Here is a 22167-nt window from a genome sequence, read left to right as displayed (position 1 = left end):
TAAGTTCGTCTTTTGTCGCGAGAACTTTAAAAACAATTTTTTTGTTTGTTTGTTTTTACGCCAAGGAAACTTTCTATTCGAATGCCGTCCCGTTCGAAAGTACGTATTTGAACGAATCATACTGCTTATTTTCTATCACGTGGTTTCTAACGGTTGCGAGACAAATGTAAACAAAACAAAAAAACTCGAAAAACTCGCGCATTCGGGTGGTAAAAAATATCGTGTTTGCAAAAGTGACAGACAGACACACTTAGCGTATTATTATAAGAGATGTGATGTGACTTGACCACGTTGTAATTAATAGCGGGTAATTATTAAATAAATCACATTGGATACAGTCACTAATGTTTCTTGTCATAAAAACATGCAACTTTTGATTTAAGTTTAATTTTTTATATATGAGAATACGTTTATCTGTTCGAAATTGCATTTTACTAACTTTTCTTGCGTCCAATTAAACAGTTAACGGGAAAAGTCTTTTTATAAATATGAATGTAATATTAAAGATGAACCACAATAAAAAAAAAATTCTATCAATAAAAGTTGAAATTTTGCTTATCTGATCATTCACGTAAGATGTCTTTTCTTAGCTGCCATTTGAAGTATTTTTCTCCACTTTTCTGTCTGTCAACTAAACTGCTTAATCAACAACAGGGTTTTTTCCACCAGTTTGTATTTTTAGATCTTTCAATATTTCTCAACGACTAATTTAGGAAAAATCATAGTAGTTAGTAGTTACGTGGTAGTCGGGTGGGAACATTGGAGAGATGTAACTAACAATGCTGACAGTATATAACAATTATCTGTAATTAACTGCAATTGTCAGCACTTACTTAATCATACTTGACTTTAACTTTAAAATTGTCAGTCGAATTAGTATTTCGTTTTACTGTGTGGTTATAGAAACTCGTCGCAAAGATATTTAGAATAAACTTTGTGTGTCTTCTTCAACTGATACATGTAGTTTTCTCTTTTTAGTTACTTGAAATTATGTTCCTTCGACGTCCAGTAATAATATGTTACAGAAACATCAGAAAGATGAAACATATTTTATTTAAGAAGCAGTTGGGTTTTACAAATACCACTATTGGTTTTATACTGTACGGATGTGGAGATTTGACAGGACAGCTATGTATCGAAAAGCAAAAAAAAATTAATTACCAGAGATTATTTGCTTGTGCTTTATGGGGTGGTACAATCTCAAGTCTAAGTCATTTTTTATTTAAGACGTTGCATTACATTCCGTACTTCAAACATTATTCTCATCGTCAATCAGTATTTTTATTCTTAACTATTTGTCCATTGGAAGATGGTGTGTATTATGCTGCCACCGGATTTGTTGAAGGTCAAGACACGAGTTACATCAAAGAAGAAATCAAAGCCAAGTTTTTGCCTACTTTGTGCACTGACGTTTTCGCATACTATCCTTTCTTGTACGTAAATGTTCGATTTGTCCCATACCATTTGAAAGTGACGGCCAATAATGTTTACTCCTTTGGATGGAGCATATTTTTATCGTATATGAAGCATGATGTCGACAATCAGTTACATCAGCAAATTTTGGAAAATAATTAAATTCTGATGTCCATATTCTCTCGCCAAGCGGACATTACCTATATATCTATCCTCCGGACTTAACCCTATTTAGTGTGGGCTTTTTTGACCCTTGTAAGTATGGCCACGGGGGGGGGGGGGGCATAAAGTGCCCGCGGGCTGTAACTTTTGTTCTGTTTGGTTTTAAGTGACGAAGCCTGGCACAAAGAAGCATCAATATATTGTGACACAATTAGTGTCAAAATATGTGGGTTGACACGTCATCACAGGAAGTGATGACGTCACAATGAGACAATGGTCAAAGGAATTGTCTTTCTTGGAAATTCTCGTTTTTTTATCTTTTTTAAAACTATTTACAGTACTAGTCATTAAGGTTATTGTAAAGGAAAAAACTCGATGAGTAGTCTCAGAAAAACCCTTATAATTTATCAATACTTTTATATTTTTTTTTTATTTTTTTGTTTCTGAATGTTTGATGAAAGACTATTTTGATGGTGTTATTTTCGTGAGATGTTAATTTTCCAAACAGAAAATATAATGAATTAAACACACACCATTTTTTTTCACCGTACGTTCTAAAACGGCTTCTTTTTCCGAACGCGTGGTCGCAGACTTCTCGTTTTTGCACTATTACATTCAGCATAAATTAAATTCAAAAAGGTTCCCGGTTTTTTTCTTGTAACAACGTCGTTATGAAATTATTTGTTATTATATATAGTCATTAAAAAAAATGCATATTATTTTCTTTCTATCGTCATAATTCGCTAATCAGTAATTTATACAAAAAAATCCGGGAACCTTTTGTGCATAATTTATTCAGCTTTCCATTACCGAAAATTTCAATGAGCCAATAGGAAGCTTTCGGAAAAAGAGACCACAAACGGAAAGGCATGTATGCAAATATTTACTAACGAGATATTTGTTTTTAAAGATTTTCGTAGGTGTTATGAAAATGTGCGAACTGAGTATGCAGAAAGATGATGAAAGTGTGAATTTTATTTTTATGCTGAATATGCGTGCACGCGTTCAGAATTATTAACAGACAGAAGTCAGGGTTACAAGAGAAAGCTTATATGCATACTCCTTAACTTTGATTTTTTTTAATGATTTTTTATACGACAACATTTATATATATATATATATATATATATATATATATATATATATATATATATATATATATATATATATATATATATATATATATATATATATATATATATATATATATATATATATATATATATATATATATATATATATATATATATATATATATATATATATATATATATATATATATATATATATATATATATATATATATATATATATATATATATATATATATATATATATATATATATATATATATATATATATATATATATATATATATATATATATATATATCGATGCTAAAAGTAAACTATCTAAAAAATATTATTATGCATATATTTATACGGTAGTCTCTTATCATGCACAATATTTACAAAAAAAATGCTCAACTCATTTTGCACATATTTTCTCGAAGGTGTGAAGGATATAACACCTCTGAAAAGGCTTTTTCCAGAAAAAAGGGATGTTCCAAATATTTTCATAGACTATAAAATATGTCATTCGAAAGAGAATTTTTTTTCTATATGTCATGAATTTTTTGCAAAAAACCTAAAAAAAAAATTGTTTTCTTTACAGTAACCTTAAAAAAGTAATATAAAAAATGACTAAATTACATATGACGTCATCATATGATGTCATAGGTAATTTATTGTCACTTTCACATACATAATCACATATTTATACAACTGGTTTGTTTGTAAAACATTTATTTTTAGCATTGCAGCAAAAGTTGATATGACCACCTGTCAATAAAGGACAAAGTGACATTGACAGGACAATATTTGAAAATATTTTTTTCATTTTCTGAAAGTCCATTAAAAGTTAGGAAAAGTCACAAAATTTCAAGAAATTTCATCCAGTATTTAAAAAGATATGAGAGTGTAAAAATACCGCGGGCATTTTATGTCCCCAATTTCACGCCCGAGGTGTAATCAAATATTTTGCATGTTTCTAGGGGAAGATTATTCAGATGTTTTTTTTTCAAATAATTGTCGTGTGTTTTTGGTTTGCATGGTAGACGTAATAGTTTCTTAGCCGGACTTTTTTCAACAAGAAGCTTTAATAGCGGCTTAGGAAAACGTTTCAGACAATTGCAAAACAATGAGAAACAATCAACATTTTGTGAACAAAAGCACAAAATTATTTTGGAGCTTTTGCAATAGAAATTATGTAAAAGTAAAAAGCGAAGCAAGCAGCTGGTGGCTATGTGGTATAGTGCAAAAGTCGTAAGTTCACAGCCTGGTCGGTTTTTTTCAAAGACTGTGTTAATCTTTTTGTCATTACGTTGCTCATCGATAAATTAATCGGAATTTTAATAAGAAGTTGAAATAACCGTATATCAATCGTATATCAACATCAACATATATCAATAAAGTCAGGAAATTGTTGAGTTTTGACGCTAGATTTGGTGCTTTATTCAAAAACATAAACAGGGTATAGCGGCTGTAAATTCCCTTCACTCAGCTCTTTCATACCCTAAGGAACGTTATGACGTCAAAATCGAAATAAATTCGAAACAAGTTCAAACGAAAAACTAATTTATTATAGCGCAGGGGAAGTTACCACCTCGGTAACTTCTCCTAAGCCGAATAATTTTTACCACTGTATTTTGGTTGTGTCTTGAAGCTTTTAGTCGTTTGCTGGTCCTTTTCTGGTTGACTAAGTTGGAAAAACTTCCTCCTACGATTTTTTTAGGAATGCTGATAGTGGCTGTTTCGGTAATACCTGACCTGAAAAAAAAAACATTTGTAAAAATTAAACAAGAATACAGTTTTAACACAAGTTGAATTAAGACCAGATCGTTATTCAACTATGGTTTCTTTAAATCTTTACTACAGCTACGGTCAATCCATGCCATGTGGGGAAAACTGGGTAGGTAATGTCGGTGTATACTTAATGTTTACATTCCGAACACAGGACCAGTAAAACTGAAGTGACTATATCACCCACGCTTTACAATTCCTTCTGTGGATGCAGGCATTTGTATCACCTAGTGAATAGAACCGCAGTTTTGTATTTCAGTTATTTTGTCGAGATATTTCCTGTTTCGCGCTGTTTTAGCTTTTCTGTCGTCCAAAAAATACCGCATCAGTTCTCTGGAAGACGAGTCAGCCTTGCGAAAATGCGCTTTACTCAATCCATACACGTGACCCTTGAGGAACAAAAGCGGCCAAAAAGGCGCTTGAAATAACGCATGTTATTCAGTTATTTGGTTAGGCGTCAAGCAGCAAAATGTCATATTTTTCCTATACTTCTCCTAACAACAGGTAACCATGCCAACCAATCAATGAAATTTTTAACTTAATTTAGTCTTACTTTCACATAATGTATATATCCTCATCAATTATCTTCAGAAAAGACAATCCTCTGGGATATAGTTTTTTTCTAGGGGAATTGCCTTAAGTCTTAAACTCCTGAATTTCCGAGTTGTATGCCAGGCTTTTGAACACAGGATTTAGGTAATTTCATGTAGTGTTGTAAGATAAAACATACTTTATAATCAAAACATTGTTATTTTAATTGGTAAAATTTCAGGTGGGATTAACATGCCAAACTGGCTCAAAAAGCTCCTTTAATATTTGCGCTGTACATACAGACTTATCTCATCATTTAGAAAGATTTATTATCGCTAATTTAGAAATAATCAAAGTAGCTAGGTGATACGTGGTAGTTAGAGGAATCATTTGAGAAATAATAATGCTCACAGCTATTATGAGCCGTATCATAATTATATGCAATTATGTAGTCACATGTGACCTGACATAAACTTTGAAATTGTCAGTTGAAAATAATTGCGTTGTAGTATGTGATTATGGAAATTCATCGCACAGATATCTAGAATAAACTTTTTGTCTTCTTTTACTGATACATGTAGTTTTCTTTTCTTAATTAATTTAAATTATGTTTCTTCGAAGAGCAACAAAAATATGTTACAGACACGTCAAAAAGAGAAGCATATTTTATTTGGGAAGTAATTGTGTATCACAAACACCACTATTGGTTTTATACGGTTTTATAGCATATTTTTATCGTATATGAAGCATGATGTCGACAATCAGTTACATCAAATGATTAAATTCTGATGTTCATTCTCTTTCGTCAAACGGACATTAACTATATATCTTTCTCCGGAACTTAAAAGCTGAAAATATTTTTTTTGTTATTGAAATATTTAATAGACCTTTAGTAATATGTTACGTGTTAAAACTGAATATGATGGAAACAAATACGGTGAAATAAAAATTATTCTTTCAGGAGTTATTAAAATTTTTGGTAAAATTTTTTTATTGATGACATTCTAATTTCATGCCTGAGGTGTAATTAAAGATTTTGTATGTATGTTTCAAGGGGAAGATTATTCAAATGTTTTTTTGTGACGAATCCGACTCCGAAATAAGTTTAGATGAAAAACAAATTAAATAAACTATTAACTAGGATTGAGAAATATAACGACGGGGATTCCGATGACGAGCCGTAGATTAGTAACCATGCGGTATTTGCTAAGATTGAGGCTATGCAATATGAGTTCGATAGCAGAGTAAAAACATATATATTTAGGCAGATTTCCACGATGCAAACTGGCTGCAAACTTTTAGGCGGAATACGCAGTTGCTCTTGCTTCGCTGAAATTCATCACATGCTTTCGATTTTTTGTGGAAATCAAAACTACTGAAAGGAGATTATTGCGCAGTAGCATTTGATTCTAAGTTTTAACGTCCACAATTTCTAAACGTCCACAATTTTTAAATGTCCACAGTACTTCAAATAAAGCAAACACAATATAACAATTAAAATGTCCATTCTTGACTATTGTTTTCCAATACGCTGTTCTTTTTTAGAGACAACACAATGCCCTAAAAGCAAAGTTGATCAACATCGATGTCTAAGAAATTGAAAAAAAGAAATAACTGTCGGGTGAAAGCGACGCATTGTACGATCTGCACGTTCTGATTAGCCGAAAATTAAAAAATCATTTTAAATGTGGGAATGTGTTTGTGTTTGTATGCTTATTCCACTGCCTAAAAGTTTACGTTCGTGGAAGCAACGGTACAGCTATTAAAATGGCTGTATTACGCTGGCTTAGATTGTTTGCTTTGACAGCATGTAAGATCCGCAAAAAACTGACTGATCGGCTATTTATAAGAGTTCGGGCTCGTGATGGATTAAATACGCGCTAGCAAAAAAAGCAAAATCAATAAAAATTCTGCGGGGATTTTCGGAAATAAACCATTTTTAACAGAGAGAATGCTGATATTATTAATATAAAGGATACCTTATGTTGATTTATTTTATTAGTACAAAAAGTTGTATTCACAATTCACACAGCTAATCAATGCCAAAGATTTTAGTCTTTTAAGAGAATAAACAAATTACCCTTTTTTTGTCGGCAGTCCAAATAGATTATCAAGGAAGCTAAAAGTAAGTGTTATAATTCTCCTAAACAACAAACTTTGTACATCTGTGGTAAAAATGCTATTCATAGTGTTAAATTCTTTCTATTAATTCATTCTATTTTAGTAGAAAGTAAATAAATAAATATAAAGCAATGCGCGTTAAGGTTAAAAATTATTTCGGTTATTTTTTTTATACAAACGTTGCAGTGTGGATATCCTACAGTTAAATAGCAAAGATAAAAAAGATAACAAGAAGCCTCGGGGCTTGAAGTCTACTGCTATTACCAACATAGTCAAACCAGAGTTTCAAAAAACTTCGAATATAGTATGGGCCTTAAAAACCAAGGAAATATATTATTTACAATTTTCTGGTATTTAGTTAGTCTAATAGCTATTATCAAAGTCAGTTTTTTAGTCTAGTAATACAAGCTAGAAAAAATTTCACAATGTTGATTGTCAGCAAAATGTAACCTAGATAAGCTAGTTAGCATTGCCCTCCTCAGTTTTATTTGACTAAACTAGCTAGGCAAAACCAGATATGTCTCAGATCTAGCAACCAACAAGATTTCCAACACACAGCGTAAAGTTTTGTTGATTGGACTTCATTACATTCAACCGTGAAGTGCTTTGAATTAAAAGTTTTGGCTAAAGACGTTCTAGCCTGGCAGACGTTATGGCTATATTTGAAGAATGCAGTGTTTGTAGCAGACCATGCCAAAATCATGTTAAAACTGTATTTGTATTAGTTAAAATTAAAAACAAAGCATTCCTATTGGTTTTTTAAAAACTCGCAATTTTTAAGCCGCGGATGAATGGACAAGCAATCCGACGCTCTAGCCTTTGCGTTGTCTTCATCTACATACATCAGGCGATTTTAAAAATTCCGCCACACGTAGGAAATAAAGAATAAAAAACCCGATAAAATAACAAAATTATAAGCTCGGTGTATAAGGGAATAAGTGAAGTGAGTTGAAAAGGAAAAACCCTAATAAAAAGCGGAAGTTATGTATTAAATTTTTCAAAATAAAATGTCACTTTAAAAATAGCCGTTTCAATGTTACCTAATCACCAGATTTCTCCTTTTTTGACACAGTAGAAATTTATCACTAAATTTAACCAGAGCATTGTCAGCAACGTTACCACGAGTCATTGGACAGAATAATTTGTGTTTTCTAATAGTTTTATCATTGAATCTAAAATCGCGTATTGTTGGGTTGTCCTTCCTTGCTCGCTGACCGTTGACGTCCATAATTATTCGCCTGACAAAATATTTCTTTTCTTGCGGAGTTGACAGTGATCTATTGATGTCGTCTTAACTCTACCATGATAAAAACATACTGACTTTTGCATTTTTAGTAAACTTTCCTGTGCGATTCTCAATTAACTGGAGCTTCAAAACATTGGAGAAACACATCGATCGATAAACAGATAAATCGATCGTCATTAGCCGCCAAGAAAGACAGCATCTCTTATTCGAACATAATTTAGCTGTTCTGAGAAATTTTTTGACTATTGAGCTCAAAACTGTGAAGTTCACTTAAAATCCATAACAAAGAATGACGATAACCTTATAGGATCGTACGACAATTTGGGAAGCTAATGTAAACAACAGTCCCGATCTTCGTAAAAAATTTCTGCAACGTTGTTTAATGTGAGAAACGTGTCTTAGTACCACATATATCAAGTGCAACGACCAGAACCAGAATTGGCGGGACGATTTCTTGCCGTTTTTATGAAATAAAGAGGATCTGAAACGAAAGATTCATTGTTCTGTTTGTGATGTTCGGGTTTAGGTATTCATCACTTACCCAATGCACTCTTGAATAACTTACGATTTATCTATCAAAAGTTGCACCAACCACTTTCACGTTACAACTCAGCTTACAAATTGAGAATGTTTCCCAAAATAAAGGGAACATTAGGCTGGGTGTGGCACCATTTGTAGTGAAATTTGCTAACCTGATTTTAAATAGATTAGCGATTTTACGTAACTGGAACATAAGAAAATGACTGACCAAATCATCAACTTTTTGCAGTGTTGCATAATTCAAAGTATCACCCAAGTCGATATAACCAATCAGTTCTCCGCTGTGCTTATCCCATACCAGATTCTCCTATATTTCATTCCATCAAAAGAAGCACGGCAAAATTTTCTCTATCACTGAAGTCCTTTACTCAACGTTGCATTTCTTGGATTATCTGCTTGTTGGAACCACGGTTCGGGCGAATGTAATTTTTACAATCGCACAATCGTCGACGACTGGGCAAACCACAAAGCCGATGCCTGTTTTTTCATCATGCCTGATTTCATCATACATTACTGGTGACATCGATGCTAACGGAAGACATTAACATTGGATAATAACGAACACTATTTTTAGAAGTTGCTATGTATTTTTGGTGTTCGTCCTAAAAAGTTTAATAAATGGCGATAAGTTGAATTCGTCAGCATTGGACATTATTGATGCTAAAACAGAATTAAGTTTAGACTTTGTTGAAATTGCTGCTGCTTCGTTTCGTAACTCTTGCGACTTTAATTCCTTATTTTCTGAATTTAATGTCTTATTTTCCCCACAATTAACTTGCATCGCCAACAAACACGATTAGGTGCAGTAGAAAAAAATAGTGCATGTCGATTTGCTGAAGTGTTCAAAGTTGATTGCGACCTGTTTAGTGCTTTTGTGCCTTTTTGTTGTTGTGTTGAACACGATTAACAGATACTATCTCCATTATTCAATATCAATTCTTGGCAACGATATTAATTTGTCTGTTGTAGTGGTCCTTCATCCGAGAAAACTCAAACTTTCTTGAGATCGCATGCATAGTGACATGAATAGAAGAAAACAGGAAAGAGTCAGTGATCCCCCCGGACAAAAGTTTTATGATTTAAATATTTTTAAGGTTTGATAATGTTATATTTTTTATTATTCGTCTGTACATTTTCTCTATGTATATATCATGATCATCAAGTATAATCCATGGATATACTTTCAAACTGTACACAATGACGGACCTTGGGTATGTAAAGGTAGTCGGATGGACGTACTTAATTTTTAACCAAAATTCCTATGTCAAAAAATTATATTGCTTAACACAAAAACCTTCTCGAGTTCTTTCGTCAAATACGTTGAGTTGAATTTATGTCGATATACACATTAGATACATACATGCATATATTATATATAGCTCACCGTTTAATCCCAAATGATATGGCGCAATACATAAGAAACTGCCTGATTATCCTTGACACTTGACATGATGTTTCATCAGGGGACACAAAGTTTAATTATTATTACCATAAGAATAGTACCATATACCCCTAATTAAATCTCGGCGCACTTAGAAGCACTTTCACTTTTGCTTGCATAGGGGGTAAATATGTCATCGTAAAAAGCATAATACAACCCACCCCCCCACTGTATAGTAAATGGAGAATATGTCCTGTGAAAAACCTTGAATAACATGAACAAATATACTTACAAATATACTTCGTCGTACAATAATTTTTCGCAACAAAAAATAAAATAATAAACAACATATTTGCTCTTAAAGATTTATTATCAAAGTCATAAAACACCCAAAAAATAAAAATTTCAGAAAAAATGTGCAACTACCCTAATTAATTAATTATGACGACTTGTAAAGGGATGCCATGCCCAACGGTCAGTCATGAATTCTTGTAGCGCGGTGTTGTAAAAACATGTGCGGTGTTTTAAGGTAGAAAGTTTTTTCCGCTAAATCTTAGCTCTCAGGTAAGTTGGATAGGGGAAGTTATTGTGCCTAATCCTGTGAGTTTTCAAATGTCAAGCAACTTTAAAGTAAAATGAAGTGGCTGCTCCTTTTAAGTGAGTGATTTTAGCTTAAAAGAATGGTTTATTTCAAAAGACCTCCTAATGTCCTATTTTCTGGTTGATTTTGTTTATCGATGGAAACTGTTGCAAAATGTTTTCGCTACAATAGGTAAAAGCTGGTTTTCTAATGTTTGGCAGAGTGTTTTTTTAGCTAAAAGTATGTAAATAAAAAATGTGTAGAACTTTCTTATTTTTGCACTAGTAAAATAACAGATTCGATAATTTATGAAATTTTTATATCGTAGTTATAAAAAAATGTAATTTATATTTATAAAATAAATTTAATGTTGTTTTTTGCTGAGTTTCATTCTGTTTGTTCCTTTTACAAACGCTTTCGTAAAAGCAGTACTCCCATTTGGCTGGTCACCAGAAGTCTATCGAAATATGCTCTCCAGCGTGAAGATGGACATATGGTATACAAAATCTGTATTTCTTTTTTATAGAAACTCCTGGAGGATTATAAAGCGTGCGGAAAATTTTGACCTTATAAACGGGGTATATTTATCCACTTGAGCTTCTGATATAGTCAAAAGTTTAGACATTACTTGCAAATTAATCAATTTTTAATCCCAAAATCTGCCAATCCCAATTTTTTTTAAAAAAACTAGTTTGAATAAGATGTAAAATTTTTAGAACCACAACTGTTTTTTCCCGACAAAACTTCTTGAAATTTAATTGTTTGGTTCCGCAAAAGGCAGACAAAGCAAATGCAATAAAGTTAAACCACAAAAGTTTCTTCCCTTGATAAGCTGCATTTAACACAAGAAAGAGTAACCATCAAATAAACCATCAAACCAGGAGATCTGATGTAAAAAGGCTGGCTTAAATCACAAGTAAATGTACAACTGTGCCACACATTCAGGTAGAGCGCTTTACAGTCTGTCGTATACCGAGTGAAGTGCACACAGTGTTATAGCATTTTGAGTGTAATTTGTTTTTTAAAAAATAACTGTCCCACAACATTAATTGAAATAAAAGCAACGCTACACAAACTGTTATTACCCCTACAGAAAACAACTCGTCGTTACCCCGTCCAGCTAAAAAAAATGACTTATTGATTTTACTTTGCGGTATAAGTTTTCAAGACAGTAACCAAGGTGTAGTTAACTGCATTTAGTATCAAAAGAATTATTGTTTACGACGTTTGTTGTAGCCACAAAGTATTTATCCACTTTCGGAGGTAGCTAAAGAGCTAGCTAGAGAGCCACAACCTCAAAATAAATAATTAATAATATACCAAACTTTAAAAGAATAGGAAAAAATAAGGCTAGCTATAGCTGGTTGGTCTTAACAGGATGCTGCCTTAAAATCTACGTTTGTAGCCAAAATCTTAAATTTGGTTTGTTTAAGATATTTTCATTGTAAAAACATACAGAAAATGAATATTTCTATATAAGAAGTATTTAGAAAAGATAAAGGTCAAAAGGAGACTTTTTGAGACCTTATTCTTCGGTTTCTGCTGTGATTCCGAAAATCAAGCTGCGGGGAACCAAAACAAAATCCGTAAAAATCAGGTTTTGCCAGGATTTTCCCAAAAAAAGCAGTTTCTACCAAAACAAAGACGTTCTTACAAAAAGATGTCGTAATTAAATAATTTATGGTCCCAGGGAAAAAGTACTTAAACATTTTTGTCCACAGGTCAACAGCATTGACCCTAGGCTTTAATTTTTTTTATTAAAGGTTAGCACCCACTTTAAAACAACTTAATTTGAAAACACTCATACAACATTAGTATCTAAGCCATGTATCTCTTTTTGCCTGGTTTACATTTATAAGAGAGGACTAAGATGAAACAAACAAGTTTAAAAAAGTTACTTCCATGACAGTCCAATCGCCATCTTGAATAAGATAATAAGCGTGAATTGGCAAACTTCAAAGTAATTTTGACGTCATTACGTTGCTTGCCGGCAAAATGTTCAAAATTTTAATAGTGAACTCTGAGGGAAATTTTTCGTAAATACCATTTCAGCAAAATTCGGAGTTTTCACCTTGGCATCCTTCGTCTTCTAACAAAACTTTGCTTGATACACTTTTGAAAACATAGTATTTATTCCGTCATCTGCTAACTTTATTTACTGAAAAATTTAGACAATTTATCCCGATTGGGGAAGCTATGATTGTTGACTTCCAGGGGATAGTTAACCAAACCAAGAAGCTTCATATTTTCATTACATAGCCATCTTTAAGCCATTTAAAAAAACTGATCAATTAAGTAAATCGTCTCTTTGTTTACTAAGTCAGTAAATTGAAATAGACACTGGAACCTCCATAATGACTTTGTATATTCTCATGCAAGTTAAGCCATATGGCAGCCAAATAGTTGTTCACAGAAGTAGTATTGTTGACATTGAAAAAAAGAAAGTACAAATGAATAATCAGTACGGATGCAACTCTAGACTCTCTCATAACGTGGCGCATATTTTCTAAATTTAAGTGAAAAACCTTTTCCGTGTTTTATTTTCATGAAGTTATTCTCTAAATTATATTGTTGTACATCCAGAGGATTTTATTCATCACAAAATGAGCGTTTTAGAATATAAAGTCAGAAAAAACAGCTTAAATCGAACAGAAATGTTTAAAATAAGGACAAAATATGTACAATGGTTAGTCACCAAGCGACAAAGTTTGAAACAAAATATACACAAAAAACATAAATGCTTTAGTTCGTTAAAATAACAGACAACTTTGCTCTTTTTTCGGTTGCTTAAAGCATCGAAAAACGAAAAGGAAGTCAATGCAATTTTTTTTCGCCAAAACAGATTTACAGCAAATTTTACTTATTTGACCATTCTCCAAATTATGCTCACGCCAACAATGTGATTACAGTAAATAAAATGTTCCTGCTAAGGCTTTTTAAATGGTATCTATTTGAAGGTTTGGTGTTTCTCATTTAATTCCCCCCACTGTGTTAGGCATGTGTGTATGCATGTGTGTATGTATGCATGCATGACTATGATTGAATGAATGAATGAATAAAAATACAATTTTCTTAATTATCTTCCAAACTATGGTGCATGATGGCGTTTTACAACCGTCAAAACTTGTTGCGTAGAAGATATTGTTGGTTGTTTCATTTGACAACCAACGTCTTAATAGTTACGAATGAAAAACGTGTAATTGATTGAACTCATACTTACAAGACTGTGACCTTGAAAGCAAAACAATTTATTTTCGTTGCAGTAAAGTGTAATTAACAATAAATGGCCCTTGTAGTGAGTATATGCAGAAGGAATAGACGAGTGATTCCGCTAAAAATAATAGAAATACATCTATCTTGTCGTGAAATTTAAAGATTTCACAAATGGTCTTCACCTCTGTCCTCAAGCAAACTTGAGGACAGCCAAACACCTTTTGGTACGACGTTACGTCCGTTGCCATGGTGACTTATCCTTTATTATGCTCCATTGTGGGGTTGTATAGTCCCAAAAAACCTTGCATGGATAAGGTTAAAGCTGTTAACACGGTTTCCGTTGTCTCTTTCATAATACATTAGGAACGAATATTTTCGGACGGAAACACTTTCGAATTTTCTTTGGCCGTAAATTTTTACGTCTGATATTTGTGTCTGCCGAAAGTTATACCGTCCGAAAATTTTGTTTTATTTAATTTGTTTAAAAAAGGACTAGTGTATAGAAACTATCTATAGGGTAATCAGAAAATCAATTAAAACTGCGGTTTTTAAACGTTTGACAAAGCTGGCATTAACGAGGCTCCATCTATAATCCTGAAGACTCTTCTTAGATCTTGGTTAAATATATGTACAATATAAATTTCACTCGTCTATTCCTTCTGCATATACTCACTACAAGGGCCATTTATTGTTAATTACACTTTACTGCAACGAAAATAAATTGTTTTGCTTTCAAGATCACAGTCTTGTAAGTATGAGTTCAATCAATTACACGTTTTTCATTCGTAACTATTAAGACGTTGGTTGTCAAATGAAACAACCAACAATATCTTCTACGCAACAAGTTTTGACGGTTGTAAAACGCCATCATGCACCATAGTTTGGAAGATAATTAAGAAAATTGTATTTTTATTCATTCATTCATTCAATCATAGTCATGCATGCATGCATGCATGCATGCATGCATGCATACATACATACATACATGTTGGCGTGAGCATAATTTGGCGAATGGTCAAATAAGTAAAATTTGCTGTAAATCTGTTTTGGCGAATAAAAATTGCATTGACTTCCCTTTCGTTTTTCGATGCTTTAAGCAACCGAAAAAAGAGCAAAGTTGTCTGTTATTTTAATGAACTAAAGCATTTATGTTTTTTGTGTACATTTTGTTTCAAACTTTGTCGCTTGGTGACTAACCACTGTACATATTTTGTCCTTATTTTAAACATTTCTGTTCGATTTAAGCTGTTTTTTCTGACTTTATATTCTGAAACGCTCATTTTGTGATGAATAAAATCCTCTGGATGTACAACAATATAATTTAGAGAATAACTTCATGAAAATAAAACACGGAAAAGATATTTCACTTAAATTTAGAAAATACGCGCCACGTTATGAGAGAGTCTAGAGTTGCATCCGTACTGATTATTCATTTGACGATTTACTTAATTGATCAGTTTTTTTAAATGGCTTAAAGATGGCTATGTAATGAAAATATGAAGCTTCTTGGTTTGGTTAACTTTCCCCTGGAAGTCAACAATCATAGCTTCCCCAATCGGGATAAATTGTCTAAATTTTTCAGTAAATAAAGTTAGCAGATGACGGAATAAATACTATATTTTCAAAAGTGTATCAAGCAAAGTTTTGTTAGAAGACGAAGGTTGCCAAGGTGAAAACTCCGAATTTTGCTGAAATGGTATTTACGAAAAATTTCCCTCAGAGTTCACTATTAAAATTTTGAACATTTTGCCGGCAAGCAACGTAATGACGTCAAAATTACTTTGAAGTTTGCCAATTCACGCTTATTATCTTATTCAAGATGGCGGTTGGACTGTCATGGAAGTAACTTTTTTAAACTTGTTTAATCCATCTTAGTCCTCTCTTATAAATGTAAACCAGGCAAAAAGAGATACATGGCTTAGATACTAATGTTGCATGAGTGTTTTCAAATTAAGTTGTTTTGAAGTGGGTGCTAACCTTTAATAAAAAAAATTAAAGCCTATGGTCAATGCTGTTGACCTGTGGACAAAAATGTTTAAGTACTTTTTCTCTGGGCCATAAATTATTTAATTACGACATCTTTTTGTAAGATCGTCTTTGTTTTGGTAGAAACTGCTTTTTTAAAAGCTAATTAACCTTTTCTTAAAAGTTTTAAATTTCGATACGACTACAGGTATCTAACCTTCATTATCAGATGTTGCTAATTCATTATTCTTTCGTAACTTGTTTTGATGAACACTGGTCCCTTTTTCTTGATTAATCATTCAGCCTTTGTAAGGCTGTAACGCATGTACCAAGTTGCTAATAAACAAATCAAACTGGTGGGAGATGTTACTTTATCTATACTAAAAAGAAGGTAAAATTTTAGCTATATAGAGGTGATAAATAGAATTATTCTTTACAGTGAACATTCATACACACACATTAATACACGTAAGCACATCGAAAGTTATGTCTTGACGTACCACAAACCATTGCGCATCTGTTGATTTATGTAAACGCGATGTACCGCAATACATTGCGCATCTTTTGATTTATGGAAATGCAATGTATCTCAATACATTGCGGATCTATTTATTTCTGGAAACGCCATGTACCACAATACATTGCGGATCTGTTGATTTATGGAAAGGCAATGTACAACAATACATTTTGCATCTATTTATTTTTGGAAACGCCATGTACCACAATGCATTGCGCATCTGTTGATTTATTTACAATTTACTTGATAGTAGATGATGCAAATTTGAATCTAAATTTGAGAGTATAACTGATGTGGATAATCAAGATTGTTATCACGGTTGCATCTAAATACTTAAATAAATTAAATACTTAATACTCAAATTATTTTTAAATATTGGGACGTTAGTGACTTAATAATTAAAATTTTTCGGTAATTCGTGGAAGATTCAAAAATTAATTATGCATCGATACAGCATATAACATTGAAGACACGAGCACTTCAATTAGCTGAAATACCAAAATATTTATTCATAAAAAAGGAAAATTTTAAATATAAATTACAGTGCTATTTCATAGAGGGTTTTCTTTCTTTTTTCCAATTTCAATCTGCTTTATGTTGTCTGCAAGATCAATAAATATTCAAAGATTTGATATATAAAGTTTTTTTTCTGCGCCACTATTATAAAAAATCGAAAAAGAAAATATAAGCTACAATCCGGCCATTGAAACATGTTCTTTTGCATGCAAAAACGTGATGTTTAATACGTATAAAGTTCCAAATTGAAATGCAACATACTATGCAAATATCAGAATTCAAATATCTCCTTTAATTTACCATAGAAGAAAATATAAATCCCTTAATAAATAATTTGGGACATTTTCAGCTTATTTTTATTTTTATTTTTTTTTTTTTTTTTTGGGGGGGGGGGGGGGGGGGGGAATCACATTGTGTCGTCGTAGAAGCACAGGTTTAAAGACTCATCCGAAAAAGTCGAAATCAAGTGGCTGAATTATAGTACATCATAAAAGATTGTTTTATTCACAGCATTGTGTAAAAAATAAATTACCTTAAAAAGCAAGAAATAGGCATGGGGGCTGATTTGTGGTTTTCTTTCAAAAGCTACCATACTTTCCTAAACCCAAAAAAGGATTAGCAAATAAAAAAACAAACTAAAGCAGTTCTAAAAATTCTAATTTGACGCTTGAATAAAAACAAACTACTTGAGTGCCAAACCTTACAAAAACATCTGCACTTTATACATCATTTTCAACTTATAAGCTCCATTAAAGTAAAAATTGAAAATATCAGTAAATTGTAACCTGGTGGTTGCTAAAGAATCTACCTGTAGCTAAAGCAGGCTTTCTAAACAAAATCCTGAGAATATTTACTCCTTGGCATTTAATTAAAAAATTTTGAATACATTTAGTATTTAGCATGTTTATTTCACCTCCATGACCCATACTTACTTTTATAGTTAAATTTCTTGTTTGCAACAAAATGAAAACGAAAATACTTTCTTGGTGCTAAACCTTTAAATATAATACACTGCTTAAAAAATCTATAGTGGTATCATGCAAATATAATGCAATTTTTCTTCTCATATACTAATTACAGATTTAATTACAAAACATTGTTAAGAACGTGCTTCCTAGAATTGTGAAAACTTGTCCGCTTAATTATTTAGTCGACAACACTGTAAATTAATTAGGCCGAGTTATTTCGGCTGTATTTATACGCAAAAACATGCTTGCTTTCAAAGGGTAAAGATTACCGATTCACCCTATTCGGTAAACTGTACATGATAGAACCGTGTTCCGCTGTAAAACGGAGATTGATAAATATCGCAGCTCAGCTATGCGCTGTGGCTGCAGAGCTAACGGAGAACGATGATAACCGCTTGCGGTTGTTATTCCAGCAATAACCGTGAGGTGGTTTCGAAATTTCAATCAATATGGCGTCGTCAATACGGTCTGATTCTGATATTTCAGAATCATTCTCTCAGGAAATGTTTGAAGGTGATGTTTCTTTATTCTTTGTTTTCTCATTGAAATAGGTTGCAAAATCAAGAGATAAGCTAACGGACTTTGTCTTTACTATTTCAAGCTTAGGACAAACATGCCTAAAAAGGTTTTTGAGATGGTGCTTGTGTGCTAAGCTAACTAGCTAATAGAGACTTATAATAGCTAGAGTAGGCTTACACCCCACCATAACATGGTGCCTGCTTCCGACTCTCAACCAACACAGCATCACACTATGTGGTAGTCTGTCCTCTCTTTATCTTTTTACATATTGAAGCAACATGTTGTAGCTCCCGACAGCAACATTAAAAATTTTTCCCATCATCAATTAATGGGGGTTGGTGTGGGTTGTGTTTGCATGGGGAGGGGGGTATGGGGGGAGGACAAGAGAAGTTTGGTGGGTGAAAGGACAAGAAAAGAGTATAACTATAGTTTGTCAGTGCCAGTAGTATATAGATGAGTTGCAATGTTTAGCGTATAATCCGCCAACTCCGTGAAAAAAACACATTTAACGTCCTTATATCCATATCGTCAACATATCGGTTATTTGAAACTTTTATTATCGTAGCGCTATCTGTCGTGGACCGTTCGGGGGGTATGACAAGAAAAAAAATACATTTAATTGTGGACAAATAAGCCGGATCCGACATGTACTATCATCCGATAATGCCGTGATGGATCCTTCAACTCCGTGAAATTTGAAAAACACGTTTGCTTTCTGATGACTAGCAAAAATATTTTAAAAATTAAAATATTCATTTGAAAACATTCTCGAATCATTGGAACCTCAGTAAAGGTATATATAACATGACCATAATTATAATCAATTAACTGAGATAACAATATATATATATATCTATACCATTTTCTGATACAGCTGTAATAACCCGTGAATATTTACTAGGACAAATGCAGCAATGATCATCTTGTAATTTGTCAGTAAAACTACACACCAACATTTCGAAGTGCGGCTACAATAAAAACAAAAACACCATAATGAAATAAAGAATAAGGAATAAACAAGAAATGTTTGTATATAAACAAGATATTTTCCATTCAGTTACGTATAAATCCACCAACTTATAACTAAACCATAAAATCTACTTCAACCATACTCCACAAAGAACATAAATAGATAGACTACCATAGAGAGTCAGGGAAAGCCTCTAAACGCGGGATCCTGCAAACACAGCATTTCTCAAAATGACAATCAAGTAATATGTGCTAAAAAAAACCATCAGGTGGAGTCAAAGTATATATGTGGATTTCTCTTACTTTTTTACTAGGTGTGTTAAACAGAATCTGAAGTGCTGACCAAAGACCTCTTTTCTCATTTCTCATGTTAATCGTTGCATAGCTATATATACCATGATTGCAGGATCCTGCGTTTAGTGATTTTCCCTGACTGATAGAGCTGTTTCGCTAAGGGTTTACTTCCTTTTCTCAAGGTGTGTAGTGGTTAATAGTAACCTTTTCAAAATGCAAAGTTGGTAGACCATGAAAGCATAGAGAAATGGTCTACAGATAGCTAATAGATAGCTATAGCAAGCTGGAGTACCTTTAAAATTATAGCATCATGAAACACCATATTTTTGTGATGAAGATCTGCACAATCTTGACAATACGTAGAGAGGGGACCACAAGTTTTGCACCAAATAACATCATTTAGAAAAATATTACATTTAATACACTTCTGTTCAAGTAAAATTTTGTATTTTGTAGCATAATTGCCACAGATATCTGCTGATTTGACAGAATTCCAAGAGCAAAGCTCCTTCCCCTTATTTTTTTCATAGCAACTACTTTTTCTCTTCACAACATCTCCATTCAATAAAAATTGTCACACATTATTTTCTTCGCAGTTGAATTGTTGTTGTTGTGAAGGCAAAGTGTTGATCTTGTGGCTGTTTGTGTGTGATGCATTTGCAGTATTAGCATTATCAGTAGTGCTGTTGTTGTCGTTGTTGGCGGTTGCTGACGACATTGTGGACAAGCTACTGCTGCCTGCCTGGAATGATTTGAACAAACTTTTTGTAGATCCTTTTTCAGAGTTGTTCGAATGATCCGAGAACCTTTCCTTTTAGATTTTCCAAAAGGCATTATTATTCAAATTTAAACAAAAAAAGCCACCAGGAGCCAGCCAAGCAAGAAATTCTAGGAACTTTGTATTAGACCACTATTCAATACTTTACACAGCGCACCAACAACCAGTAGTGCAGCGCAAACGATACCTATCGCTCCGCTTCCTCTCTGGAGCTACAGCGCACAGCTGAGCTATGATATTCATCGATCTCCGTTTTACAGCGGAGCACGGTATCTATCATGTACAGTTTACCGAATAGGGTGACCGATTCCTATTCTTTAAAATGTTCGTGAAAATCAATACGAATCAATAAGAATTAAATAAATAAAAAAGACACATGGCTTTTTTTGTAAGGGATTCAATTATTATATTTTTTTCTATTTAAGAAATACTTCCTATTTGAAATTAATTAATTACGCTGTCAATGACACCAAATATTCGTAGATTTAATTTCAGCAAAATATAACGAAAAATGAAATTAAACTTACACAACGAATAACGTGAAATTATGACGCCTTAACTTGTGCAAAGTATGATATATTTTCTCAGGATCTATTTATCTACGATATTTATTGCAAAATTTAAAAAGAAAATAATACAATAAGAACAGATTTCCTTTTAGTTCAATGAAGCAACATCAGTTAAATATCAAATCGCGGTACATTTGCTTGAGTGTCTCTTCTATCATGTTCTTCCCAATACTCTTCCTTTAACTTCGAAAGTAATCTTTCATCGACGTAATGTATCTTTTTTTGTGATTTTCCAGGATGACCGTACCTTTTGTGATATTCACGCTGCTTGATACATATTTCTCTTTCATCTGATATATTTGAGACCCACTCATAACATTCGTACTGGCTCTCCAGGGAGTATCCTTGGGGAGGTGAAACTCTCTGACTTTTATCTGACAAAGAAAATTTTCGACACATGTCTTCCAACTTACTGTTGTGCTGTGTTACAAACTCCTCGTACTTAGAATCAGGGCCAGAGTATAGGGTTGTCAGTACCAAGATCAATATCTTTTCTTTTGGATCAACAATGAAGAACTTGGTTTGCTCTTTAATTGGGTAGAAAAAATACCCGTGATCTTTATCCATAATAGGATAATCCTTGGTACTATTTAGGTTTGAATCGTGGTTCTCTTGATTAACTTAATAACACAGTGTTTTCTCATCACCTTCTACCTTGATTTCCAAACCAAACTGTGTTTCCTGTTGTGTTGGTCGATATTTTTCTTGTATTCTTGTGGCAACATCCTCAGAATAGTTCTTGTCTGTCTTACGTCCAAACAGTTCAACGCATTGGTAGTCACCCGAAAGCTTCCAAGCCGGTTCACCCAAAACACGAGTAGATACAGAACATATAGCACCATTTTCCTTACAAATTTTCGCTTTACAAAGGGCTGCTAGAAGCTGTTCTTCTAATTTCGGAATATTTTGAAACTTCATTTCATCCTCTAATGATTGATTATAGGTTTTAATTCGGCGATAACTTCCCCTTTATTCAAAAGTAAGCTTGTCGTCATCGTTCATACCTACAAAGAAAACTAACCTG

General features: G+C 32.8%; 2 protein-coding genes across 2 annotated transcripts in view; both read left to right on the top strand.

Moving 5' to 3' along the window:
• LOC130649205 (uncharacterized) overlaps positions 1-22167 on the top strand; it is a 91594-nt gene that overhangs the window by 7356 nt on the left and 62071 nt on the right. The gene's annotated exons all lie outside the window — the stretch shown is intronic.
• On the top strand, positions 991-1575 carry LOC130648670 (uncharacterized). The gene has a single exon (XM_057454725.1). The coding sequence runs from the start codon at positions 991-993 to the stop codon at positions 1573-1575; it is 585 nt and encodes a 194-aa protein (XP_057310708.1).

This window comes from Hydractinia symbiolongicarpus, chromosome 7 (genome assembly GCF_029227915.1).
Source record: "Hydractinia symbiolongicarpus strain clone_291-10 chromosome 7, HSymV2.1, whole genome shotgun sequence".
Taxonomy (NCBI): Eukaryota; Metazoa; Cnidaria; class Hydrozoa; order Anthoathecata; family Hydractiniidae; genus Hydractinia; species Hydractinia symbiolongicarpus.
Note: the sequence above shows the minus strand (reverse complement) of the source record. Positions and strands in the feature narration are given on the sequence as shown.